Source organism: Candoia aspera, chromosome 3 (assembly GCF_035149785.1).
Source record: "Candoia aspera isolate rCanAsp1 chromosome 3, rCanAsp1.hap2, whole genome shotgun sequence".
Classification (NCBI taxonomy): domain Eukaryota; kingdom Metazoa; phylum Chordata; class Lepidosauria; order Squamata; family Boidae; genus Candoia; species Candoia aspera.
Genome location: NC_086155.1, coordinates 112,863,127 through 112,875,944, shown reverse-complemented (window position 1 = coordinate 112,875,944; position 12,818 = coordinate 112,863,127). Strand labels below are relative to the sequence as shown.

General features: G+C 35.5%; 1 protein-coding gene across 1 annotated transcript in view; it reads right to left on the bottom strand.

Annotated features, from left to right (window-relative positions):
* DIAPH1 (diaphanous related formin 1) overlaps window positions 1–12,818 on the bottom strand; it is a 71,482-nt gene that overhangs the window by 41,925 nt on the left and 16,739 nt on the right. The window contains exons 5-14 of the mRNA XM_063298639.1: window positions 11,776–11,906; window positions 11,520–11,606; window positions 10,424–10,487; window positions 6,359–6,498; window positions 4,959–5,067; window positions 4,451–4,561; window positions 3,614–3,732; window positions 1,924–2,040; window positions 1,651–1,766; window positions 711–775 (exon numbers count right to left, since the gene is read on the bottom strand). Of these exons, the coding sequence (XP_063154709.1) occupies window positions 711–775; window positions 1,651–1,766; window positions 1,924–2,040; window positions 3,614–3,732; window positions 4,451–4,561; window positions 4,959–5,067; window positions 6,359–6,498; window positions 10,424–10,487; window positions 11,520–11,606; window positions 11,776–11,906 (1,059 nt within the window). The remainder of the gene's footprint in view (window positions 1–710; window positions 776–1,650; window positions 1,767–1,923; window positions 2,041–3,613; window positions 3,733–4,450; window positions 4,562–4,958; window positions 5,068–6,358; window positions 6,499–10,423; window positions 10,488–11,519; window positions 11,607–11,775; window positions 11,907–12,818) is intronic.

Here is a 12,818-nt window from a genome sequence, read left to right as displayed (position 1 = left end):
AGCATTAGGAAAAAATAGTCTGACAAATGAAAACTATATAGCATGGCACGCATTTATGATTTATAGAGGAATTACACATATGAATGTAACCTTCAGAAATACTTTAGAATGAAGATGGTACCTTTTAAATTACATATTTTTTTCTCAAACAAAACTAAAACTAACTAAAACTAAGCATGTTTTTAAATATATATAGTTAGTTCAGAAGTATTAAAACTGAAGGGCAATGAGGACAGAAGTTTATGACAGCATGCTACTCACTGAAAACTTTGGCCTACAATTCCCTATTTTGGGGGTGACTTTTGTGAGTCCCTATGAAAAGACAGTACTGCAGCCATGTTCTAACTGCTCTTATCGCTGCAGAACTCAAAAACAAGAATGTACTTCTGAAAATGAAACCAAGATCAATATGGCCCTGATTTTTTTATTGTTCAGGAGAAAGCCTCCTCCTATACTTACCACATCCTCTGCACAGTTATAAATAGTACGCCATGAGTACCAGAGAAAAGAGGCACCAAGAAAAAGGAATTAAACAGAGAGTGAACAACTATCAGCACCACAAACTGAATAAAAAGTAAGGAGTTTTTACAAATGAAGATATTTAAAAAAACAAGAAACAAAAAGTAGTAACTTAAACTGTTTTAGTAAGGAAAAAAAGCCAGTGAAACAAAGGAGAAATAAAAGCTAGAGAGAAAAAATATGACTGTAACCTTCTTCTCCAATTCCAGTGCTTTAGCTTCACTTTTTGCCACCTTAGTTTGATCAATCATGTTATCTACAGAAAAAAAAGAACAAACTAGATAAGAACATTGTAAGTGAGGAAAATTCCCTTCTACACTGTCAACTGTATAGAGTAGAGGTGCACATCTTTTGGGGAGCAGGGGGCTTCCTCATTCTTTGAGTGGCATCCTCAGGGTTGCAGAAAAAATAGTTTGTAGGGCCAGGACAAAAACGGAACTGGATTTTATTTATATTTAATTTAAATTTAGTGAATGCAGTTAGTTTCTGGTAATGTATTTAATCATTAATTGCATCACATTTACACAGCACTTAGCTACAGGTGTTAATACTACTGCTATTACCAAACTATAATTTATAATCTGCTATTGAATTTTTTAAATCTTTGAAAGCCACACTCAAAACTTTCAGGAGGCAAAAGCAGCCCGGAGCACACCTCTACGGTAGGGCCCTATTCAATTTCTAGATTATGCATTCCTTTGTTACATCCTTGATATAGCTAAATCAATTAAATGTGTCATATCTCTCTTTCACTCACACATCTTTAACAGACCAGAAATAGATCTTTTCTTGTGCCTCAACCTATTTGAAAAAACAAGAAGTTTCCTGCAAGAGAGGTTTTCATCATGAACTAAAAGCACAACTGCCCTGACATTACCACTGTGGCAATGCTTTCAACCGACTCCAGGCACTTTGCACAGACTGTAAGAAATATTCTGCAATCTTTATTCTTAAAACAAATAATCTCCTTTATATCTAATATGCTTAAATTGGGTGATTTATTTTTATAACGGGGGAAAAAACAATACAAATATATTAACTTTCCGTCACCTCATAACATAGTAGCAAATGGGAAAATATATTTTGGACAATTATCAAAATAAATATAGTTATCAGTAGCACCTGGCTCACCTATTAAGGCCTCAACATTAAAGTCAAGGTGTTTGCGCTTGAAGTCTGGGTCAGCCCCATTCCTGTACAGGACTATCTGTGAAATGCACTCATCAATTAGTTTAAAATATTGAGGCCTAAGGCAAGGACAAAAAAAAAAAGTTATTAGTGCTGACAATCAGAAGAAAAGGTTCCTAGATGGAATAAAAATATTCCACCACTCAAAAAGTGATGAGTATACATCCACACATCTGTATACTTTCACAATATTATAAAAAGAGTTTCCTTCTCTACCTGGCCTCATAGTCATTGCGGATTAGCAGGAAGTGCTGCAAAATTGAGAGGAAATGTTGCTCTGCCTTAGAATCCTTTACTGTATTGAGGAGAATCTGGAAGACTTCGTTGAAATCAGTAAAAAAATGAATTAAGGATTAAAAAGCCATTCAAGAGAAGTACAGCTGCACAGCCCTAAGTCACAGAAGAGAGTTAGCCTGCCACTTGATTTCTGTATCTGTGGTAAAGGAATTCAAATAAATCTATGTAAGCCACTTTCCGCAATGATTGTTGGCTAATTTAAAGCATTTGCACTTCACACTTCAGCTGGAATGTTCAGGGTGGCTTACAATTCATAAAATATAGCTGTTGTCTTCAGTTTTATAATTTAATAATTATGAATTATTAAATTATAAATTTTATAATTTATAATTTAAAAAGGTGTACCAGAAAAAGAAAAAAAAAGGGTCAGGAAAACAAAAGCAAGAAAATGCATTTTATAATGATTGTTACCCAGAGGTTATACTGTATCTGTAATACAACTCCAGAACTACTGCTGTCTGGGGGAAGAACAGCTCAGAGACGAGCAACACATTTGTGATCTCTCAGCTCTCTCTCAAACTGGCTCTCATTTGGATCTGATTACAAAAGGGCATTTATAATAGATACTTATTTTTACTGTCCAGGGTCAAAAATATATTTCCATATATTTCCAGAGAGCCAGTTTGGTGTAACGGTTAAGGCACCAGGCTAGAAACCAGGAGACCCTGAGTTCTAGTCTCTCCTTAGGCACAAAGCCAGCTGGGTGACTTTGGGCCAGTCACTCTCTCTCAGCCCTAGGAAGCAGGCAATGTCAAACTACTTCTGAAATCTTGCCAAGAAAACTGTAGAGGCAGTCTCCAGGTAGTCAACACTGATCCAAAGGCATCCCCCACCAATTTTTTTTCCCCACTATCCAGGATCAAAAATATATTTCCATATGCTTTCCATGGCCAAACTTATAAAGATTACTATCAGATCAAACCACTATTCTTTAATACAGAACCTATCATTCAGATCAATTTCATCAAGCTTCTCATACTGCATGTATTTTGAGTGCTAGGGCGAGAGAATGAGTGTGCTAAGATGTAAACATCTATAAACTCCAGTGTTTTATTACGCATTTTAGTGTAGTAAAAGGTCTATACTGATGGTTTTTGATAACAAAAATCATAGAAAGAACTGCTGGACAAGTTGAGGGATGATATTTGCTTCAAAGGAAAAAGATTAAAACCTACCTAAATATCATATTTAGGTAGGTTTTAATCTTTTTCCTTTGTTTTTTTAAACGTAACACAGATGCTCCCTCTTTGCAGTGCTTCTTGGAATACCCACATGACTGAAATATCATAGGTCACATGAACATTATAGAAGTCAGTACAGCTGAAGAGCCAATGTGGTGTAGCAATTAAGCTGTTGGATAAGACTGGGGACACCCAGGTTCAAGTCCACCTGTAGCCATAAAAACGTACTTGGTGACTTTGGGCCAATTCAACCTCCTTCACACGCTGCTACTGTGAGGAGACCCTCATGCAGGTCATGCTGAACAGGATATAACTCTGACAAATAATAATCCTAATATAACAAGAGAATCTTGGAAGGAATAGAGGGAATAAGTGATCCTGTCTGCCAAGTTATTGGATGAGTCATATATTTTGAAATAAAAGGATATTCCATTTCTATACGAATGTCCTCCAAGCGGCCTCTGAGTTCTGCAGAATCTTCTTCAACATATTCTTCAAATACCTGCAGCTGCAGTTTCAGCTCTTCATTGTCTTGAGCATGCAGTTCCTATGGAGGGCACTATCACATCAGAGGATGTCCACTAGACATCACCACCCTCCTTTATTCCAAGAAAACATCTGATTGTTTGGTAAAATACTGTTTTGTTACCTCTCTCCCCTTTCTTCTCTCCCCTCCCCCCAAATAAGAGAACTTGAGATGAGAGACAAGCCAATTAAAAGAAAACTGCGGACAGTGTCCCTGTGCAAACATCCAGGACACAGGAAGAGAAGCTGTTTATTATTTATATATAGGCAACTCACATGACTGAAACACAAAGTGCTCATGGACATATCTGGATATATACAGTTGCTATTTTACACATCCTAATTAATGAAAAAAGGTATGAAGGTGAGGTTGCCCAGCACAGTTCTACCCTTTCCATATAATGGATAGATATCTGAAGGCTTCTATGAAAAGGGCTAGCAGCAGAGTTCTCATATTCACTCAGGAATCTATTATATTTCCAACTGCTGAGACTTCTTCACTTGTATAACTACACACTTATTATTTTATTTCTCTACCATTCTTCCTTTTGAGAATCCCACATAAATAAGTTATTCTTTTGAAACGTGATCAGCTAAGAAAGAGTACCGCAAAAATAATGTTGAAGTATTCTTGACCCCACCACAAATCGCTTACCCTTTAAATGGAGTCATAAAATGATAGATATTATCTCTCCCAATACAGAAAAATTATGACAGTAGAAACGAGAGATATTTCTCACCTTGAGGATTTGCTGTAATCCAGAACGCAATAATTCACTGCGGATGTGCACCCTGAAGTCAAGTTCATCTGATGGAATGATTAGAGCATTGATCAACTGTAGACAAGCTACCTGAGAAAGTCAAAGAAAGATTCCATGTTGGATCAAGCAGTCCTTCCCCCTCATCCATTATGAGCTAGCTAATTTCTCAGAACTGTGAAAAACTGCCAGTCAAAACAAAGAAAAATTTTCTACCAAGCTTTATCAAAGCAAAGCAGCATAAAAGTCAAATTCAGATATGCAATACAAATAGTGTTGAGAAAAAAAAAACAGTAAGGAATTAACACTGATAGTTGGAACTCTGAGGTCTGAAAATGCAGAAAAAGAATTTACAGAATAAAAGTCCATTGAGAAATCAAGTGTACTCAGTAATGGTGGAAAAGAGAAAGTGGAAGGGGTCAGACAGAGTATTCTGAAAGAGATAAAGAGGATAGACTATGACATTCTTTTTTCAGGTTTCTCCTATTACCTTTAATGCAACCGAAGTGCCACTTTTCAGGCCATCCACAATGGGTTTAAATCGTTCTACTTCATCCATTTCTGCTCGTTCTGTCAATGCCCCCAAAACTTGCTCATGCCTAACCAAAAGTAAGGAAGCAAAAAAATAAAAAAAAATAAAAGGAAAGGAAAGGAAAAGGAAAGGAAAAGGAAAAGGAAGAATAAAAGGAAAAAAAAATTAAAAATCAACTTTTGTAATTCTTAAATACCCAGCCTGCATTTTAAGAAGTCTTATTTTTTACAGTTCATGGGATTTTAAAGATCCCGTATTAAAATTTAGGAATGCCAATCAAATCCTTCTGGATTTGTATGTACTAAATTTAGACTTAATTGTACAACAGGTATACTCACAGGCTATATCTGGCATTTGATGTTTTTGTAAAATCTATAAAAATTACTAATCATTAACATTAATTTCAAAGTTTGCTCACAGCTGCTAGTGTTTCTTTTAGTGTCTTTCTTCAGCTCCTAAATGTTTAAATAAATAATTAAGCTATCCTGTCTTTAGTACGGAAGGCTCGATTAGTAAACTACTACCTTTTGTGGATAATAAGTATCTGTCTTTGTATACCAAGCAATTAACTGAAAAGTGGAATCTCTTTGAATTGTTCTAAGACACATATCTTTTCTGTCTCTTATTATTGCATTTTCCTGTTTTATTTATTTATATTTCAAATTTAGTCACCGCCCATCTCACTTAATTTTCTTGAAGGGGGAAAAATACTGCCTTCCTAACTACATCTACCTATTTTATTTCTGTTCACTATCAAAAATGTTTTGAAGAAAAGGTGGAAAAATGATGGAAAGGAAGCTTATAATTGCTGTTACAGAATTATTTGTAAGTTCTAACTATAATAACCATTCATAACAAGTAAAATTTAGGAAAAACAAATGCACTGGCTTGTGTCTTAAGATGTGCAAACAGAAGTAAATTTGTAAAACTGGTTTTTCCAATTCCTCACCTTCTCCCATAGCCTCCATTTATTTATTTATTTATTTATTCATTCATTCATTCATTCATTTATTCATTCATTCATTCATTCATTAAACTTCAATTACTGCCCATCTCCCCCTAGAAAGGGGGACTCTGGGCGGTATGCACTGAACAGTTACTCTAGAGGAGCAAAACTTCGCTAAGCAACATGGGATGAGGGCAATGGCTTCAGTGTGAAGGAAGAACATGTTGCATCAACTTCTTTCTACATGATTCTCGGACCTCAGCTACTATACCAATTACACGCTTATTAAGACATACAGTTGATACATAATCCATCTTTTAACAGATTTTGCAAAACGTTTAAAATGTTAAACTGTCCCATTCTCCTACACAATACAAATGAACCAAAAGATAAACTACTCATTGTCACATACATATCCACAGGCTGGGGTAGGATGCAGAGTGCAGAGAGTAGCTTGATAGCATCAATCATCATCGTAGGGACTTTAGGGTCAACTGCTTTTGCCAAAAGTAGAATCCCCTCATCTGTTTCAAGCATTGTCTTAATTCCAAACTAAAAAATAAAAAACAATACACAGTGGGGTGAATAACTTATATTATAGGCAGAAATAAGATCTATGGCACAAAATAGTGCAAATCTCAAAGAAAATCATTACAAAATATTTCAGAAAACAAGAGAAAGGGAAGATGGTCTAGGGAAGAACTTTGAAGGTGATTTAGGGAAGAACTTAAGGGCACTTTCATTCAACACAGTTTCCATTCCCCAATGTGTTAAAATTGTTTTCAAGCCTGCCAAGCAATTACCTCCCTGAACACTGAGAATAGGAGGCAACAAATAGGCATACAAGAATCCAGACACTTTGGAGAAGTCAAATTTACTCTAGAATAACTAAGAAGCCAATATAAAAGAAATCTAGCAACTGCTGTATGTGAAGTACAAGTCCTATTTATAGTGAAATCAATGTTCAAATTTGTGTACCCTTTTCTACTGCCAGAACTATACAACAAGCTGCATGATCTTGTTCAGGGAAGGGGGGCCAGTTCCAATCTGTCTCTTATTTTGGTAATGGCTGATTTCCTCTGATCATGTGAGAACTAAAAAAATTAATGCTTACACCATCCATGCCTGACACATCATTCCTTGCTAATGGTTAAGGTTAATACCAGTCATTTTTTATATATTTTACAGTACAGGTGGTCCTTGGGTTATGACCACTCGTTCAGCAACTGTTCAAACTTGCAACGGTGCTGAATAAGGGAGACTTAGGATGGGTCCACAGAGTTCCGCCTGTTGCAGCATCCCCACAGCCACGATTGTGATTTCTGACATTCCCTGCCAGCTTCCCACAAACAAATTCAATGGGAAAGCCAGCAGGAGGTCGCAAACGTCGATTGCATGACATCATGCTTTACGATCATGTCGCTTAGCAACAGTCCCAATCGCCATTGTTAAGCAAGGACTACCTATATGTCATAAGTTACAACTAAAGCCCAGTTTTACTGCAAACATGCTCATGATATTCTATGCAAACCAGAATGTCTACACAGAACCTACTTTGTCTCCCAACATACTGATGCTCACATTCCACCAACTGAGATGTACATGAGCAACTGAGGTCAATATTCATGGGCCCATCTGTTGATGACTGTGGCTCATTCAACATGGAGTGTAAGAGGAGTATATGATGAAGAGCTTGAATTAACAAAAGAATTGGAAGGAAAAAACTGTGTTTGTGAAACAAAGAGGGAAAGGATGCAACAGATTTTGAAGAACATGGTCTGATCATGTGGAGTTGACAAATACATTCCTTAAAGCCAAAGTATGGGTTTAATTATGAATCAAAGGGTCAAAATATATGTCAGAAATTATGAATTAAGGTCACCTAAATTGTTGTATGAAAACAACAATTCATGGGTTGATGGTGGTTAGTCCAGGTTATGCTATAGGGAATTGTTGTAATGAAAGAACCAGAACAGTTTTGTGAAAAACTGTTCAACACTTAGTTTACTGTAAAGTTTGATTATGATGACATGCTTGAATGAAATTTCTCACAGAATATGGAGTTGAAAGGTGGTTGCTGAATGTGGTGAGAGCATATGATAGAAGAAAGAATGAAAATAAAAGAGAGAATGGAATGCTTAGCAAATGGTTGAAAACTGAGCATGAAGTAATACAAGAATGTCATGTTCTCTTGGGTGATTAATGTATTTAAGGATAAATGTAAAAGGAATTCTTGTGGTGGTGTTACAGAGTGTGTTGCTTCAGCACATGAGTAAGTGTGCACTTTTAGTATGCAGATAATGTCATGTTTTTGGCTGAGAGTCCAAAACTGAGAGTGACTTGCAGTGAAAATTAGACAAATTACATGATGCAACAAATGGGTTTGAAGATTAATATGTCAAATCCAGTTGCACACTGAATGGTAAAATTAATGGAATGATTACAAGTTATATATAAATGGTCAAAAATTTGATCAAATAGTTGACTTGGTTGAACATTTCCTAAAGACAGAAAAAATGTCTGCAATGTTCTCTTTTTCACATCCTTTTATACTTTATACTCCTTTATTGTACTATTATTTGCACAATTGATTTTTTTCCTTCTCCTCCTCTCAAAGACACTCTTTATAATTCACTCAGCATTCCATCCTATTTTTAATTGTTCCTGGCCACCTGATTTTTTTGTGCCTAAATTGTTATTTTCCCCAATTCTCAATCAATCAATAAATTCCAATGCTCATATTACTTCAAATAATCACTCACAGCCTCTCCACAAATAACTCCTACATAGAAACTGATCAGAATTGCTCTTTTCAGTTTCTTGGGTGATTTCCCCACCAATGTTCTGTTTAGGGATGCATTATCTGCAGCGAAATTATTTGAACAAAACTAGGACAGAAGTCAGATGTCAACCATTTTTGCTTCTGGGTAGCCACAATCCTATTTTGGCCTGATGTTAATTTTGTCAGTTTCTAATTTTTTTTAACATATTTTAAATACTCTTAATTTTTGCCCTTTCATTATCTCACCCAACCTTGCTACTCTATTTTATTTTTTCACTTTCTTTCAGTAAATGAAATTTACTGAAATTTTATTGAAATTTATTTCAATAAAATAAATAAAATAAAATAAATGAATGACTTCCTTTTTACTTTAACCTTTCCAATACAGTTTTTCTTGTTTGAAATAATATGTCCTCTATTCTTCTTTCTTTTGACAGTATCTTCCACTAATTTTAAACTCCCATAATCCCAAAATTTATCCTTGTCTCCCTACTTCTCTCCTCACAATTTCATATGTATAATTCTAAACTTAGAATTAAAAAGTCTTAGCAATATTATAGGAAATGACATTATTTGTAACCTTAATTAAGATGACTTTTTGAATTTTTTTGTTTCTACTTTAAATAGAAGCAGAAAAATAATTCATTTTTTTTTAGATTTGTATTTCAGGTGGCTCTTATTAACCATGGTTTTAAATATCCACAGCCTGAAAATACAAATCAGATCATGTTGTCTGTGGTAAAGGGTTTCATGTATTGGCAGCTTTGAAAGTGTTTTTCTGTATTTTATGAATAAGCAAAATTGTGGACATACTTTTGTTCAAGTACAGTACACTTTTTTTTCCACAATATCATTCTTCAATATCTTGTTATCCACAGCTGTTCAGCTGGAATGGAGCCCCTGTGAATCAAGAGAGCCTCCTTCCCCTCCTCAGGTTTCTCTAAGTTTTTCTTCTAATAGAAGCTTATTTTCAAAGGCATTGCTTACCTTCTTCCTGCTCTGTAATTGTTGCCTCAATCTGTCTACTTTCCTGATACCAGTTTTTTTCCCTAACTCAAGATTCCACGTTTCTTCTTTTATGTTACACTTAACTTTGGATGAAAAGTTAAATAATCTTATGTTTGTAATATTGACATCCTAAACTGCAATTAATACTGATAGAATTTTTTCCTCTTTTTATTTTCAGTACTTTAAGCTTTCTAAATAATAGAATGTTCACAATTTTAATCATATTAAATATTACTGCATTGAAATCTGCATTGAAATAATACAATGTATCAAGTTTTATAACATTACAATAAAGGGGGGGGGGGAAATCCTTATTCCTGTGGCGTCTCCTCACCTTTTTGTCTGTTTCTGTTCTCACATGTAACAGTGTCTTTTGGGATTCTCTTGCACAGTATATGTATTTAGTTTCCTCACACTTTCAGCTAAAAAGAGACTATACTCAGACTGTTTCTCCAACAGCTTCTCCAACTAAGTCTCCTTTCTGTCCTCCTCCTTTTTTATGTTTTAGCATACAAGGTGAGAAAGGGATTAGTTTTTTATTCTGCTGTTATATAATATTGCTGAGTAAGAACACATCTTTATTCCCCTCCCATTTCTTTCTTCTTTTTGCTTTCTAAAATGTGCCTACTAATTAAATATAGGGAATTATATTCACAAGTTTCTAAATGCAGAAAACAGGGGACTCACTTTGTTGTTCATAAAAGCTTTTAAGCACCTAATAATCTCATGTTCGATCCTGAAGTCATATGACCTGGAAAGAAACAAGAAACAAAACTGAAATATTGCTAATTCTATACTCAAAATTATCTTTCTATTTGTATTTCTAGCACACAAATATTTATCTTACCATATCATTCTTCTTTCATTCATTCTACCTACCTACAAAAGCTACAGTATTTAAGGTGCCAGACTACGAGCGGGAAGAACCAGGTTCTAGACCTCCTTTAGGCACAGAAACTGGCTAGGTGATTTTGGGCCAATAACACTCTCAGGGGAAGTCAAAAAATCTACTGACCAGCACTGGACCAGCATGGTAGATTACACTCTACAGATACACACATGAGGCAGCATGTATGTGCATATACACAAATTTATCTAGATGTGTATGTGTGTGCAAGCATTGTATCTAGGTTGATCTTTGTTTTGTTTATTCGTTTAGTCGCTTCCGACTCTTCGTGACTTCATGGATCAGCCCAGGTCAGAGCTTCCTCTCGGTCATCAACACCCCCAGCTCCCCCAGGGACGAATCCATCACCTCTACAATATCATCCATCCATCTCGTCCTTGGTCGGCCCCTCTTCCTTTTGCCTTCCACTCTCCCTAGCATCAGCATCTTCTCCAGGGTGTCCTGTCTTCTCATTATGTGGCCAAAGTATTTCAGTTTTGTCTTTAATATCATTCCCTTAAGTGAGCAGTCTGGCTTTATTTCCTGGACTTGTCTGATCTTCTTGCAGTCCAAGGCACTCTCAGAATTTTCCTCCAGCACCACAGTTCAAAAGCATCTATCTTCCTTCGCTAGCCTTCCTCATGGTCCAGCTCTCACAGCCATATGTTACTACAGGGAACACCATTGCTTTAACTATGCGGACCTTTGTTGTCAGTGTGATGTCTCTGCTCTTAACTACCTTTGTATCTAGGGTGATTATTGTATCTAGGGTGAATTAAGCATATTTTATAAAGTAAAACAGAACAAGTTTACTGTCTAAACTGATACACTGAAAACACACAAATGTTTATGTATGAAACATGTTACCTCAACTATTTTAATTCAAGTGGTCCTTACCCAGAAAATTCATCCTTCTCATCATGAAGACCTTTCAGTATGTCCAGCAGGGAATTCAGTCCCTCAGCTCCAAAATTTTGCACCCAGCTGCAATGTTTGCAAAATAAAAAACATTATCTAACTAAAATAACCACCACTCCATCTTCTCATTGTACTGTCAATTGCATACAACTCTGCTTTCCGATATGCATCACAACCATATATTTTAAACATGGTATTTATTCAGCAATCAGCAAAGGTCTATCTGAACCATTACCTGACAGGATTGTTATTGAGGGACACACGCAGAGATTCCAAACATCCAAGGAGCTGTGCATCTTTAAGACCAGACTTTAGTTCCTGAATGTACATAATAGGAGATTTCGAGCTCTCCTTTTGACTCATGCCCTGCAAAAGAGAAAAAAAAATGATAAATATATACCCACCCTTTCTAAATTAAATAGTGTACATCTCTACAACATAGAATAAAACTCGAGTTGAACTTTTTCCTTAACACTGAACAGATCAGTACAACAGAATTTTCAGTTTTAAAAAAATGGTCCAAGGATTGAGCTTTATGCAATTAGAAACTCTGAATTTTATTCCTTTTCTATTTGCTATAATGGCAATTTAGAGCTACTTGTTACTCAGTATTTAGATACTGACTTTCTTACTATTTTCTCCATCATACAGTTCAATAATCTATATTTATTTAACAAATATATTAGAATATACATGGCAATAAATTACATGTTTACCTCATACTTATGATCCACAATGGAAATTTGCACTAACTTGATTTCCTGTAAAAAATCTGTCTGAGGTTGATTTCAGGAAAGTGGAATCAGTTATTATTACTATTTGATTTGTACTTCATATTTCTTGTCCAGCAACTACTCAAGAAGACTAAAACAAGTTTTAAAAAATGGCATATAAAATTAAAATTATAAATTTAATTTAATACTATGATATTAAAATTAACAATTAAAAGCCTAGCAAAAGAGATGGGCTTTACAGATTTTCTAAATATGAAGATAGTAGGGTCCAAACTTGTATCAAAACAGGAAAGGGTGTTACTTAGGCAGTCAGCCCCAAGCCACTTAAGACTTTAAAAATCAGTATCACTTAAATTATGCCCAATAAACAACCAGCAACCAATACAACTGTTTCAGTAGAAGCACTCCAGAGTTTCTGCACCTTGTACTTCTTAGAGTGTACCTGCTGCATTATGCACCAACTGCAACTTCCAGAAACGTGTAAGGGTACTCACACAAAGCATACTGCAATAATCAAGAGCAGACAACCATCCACAAATCCGGC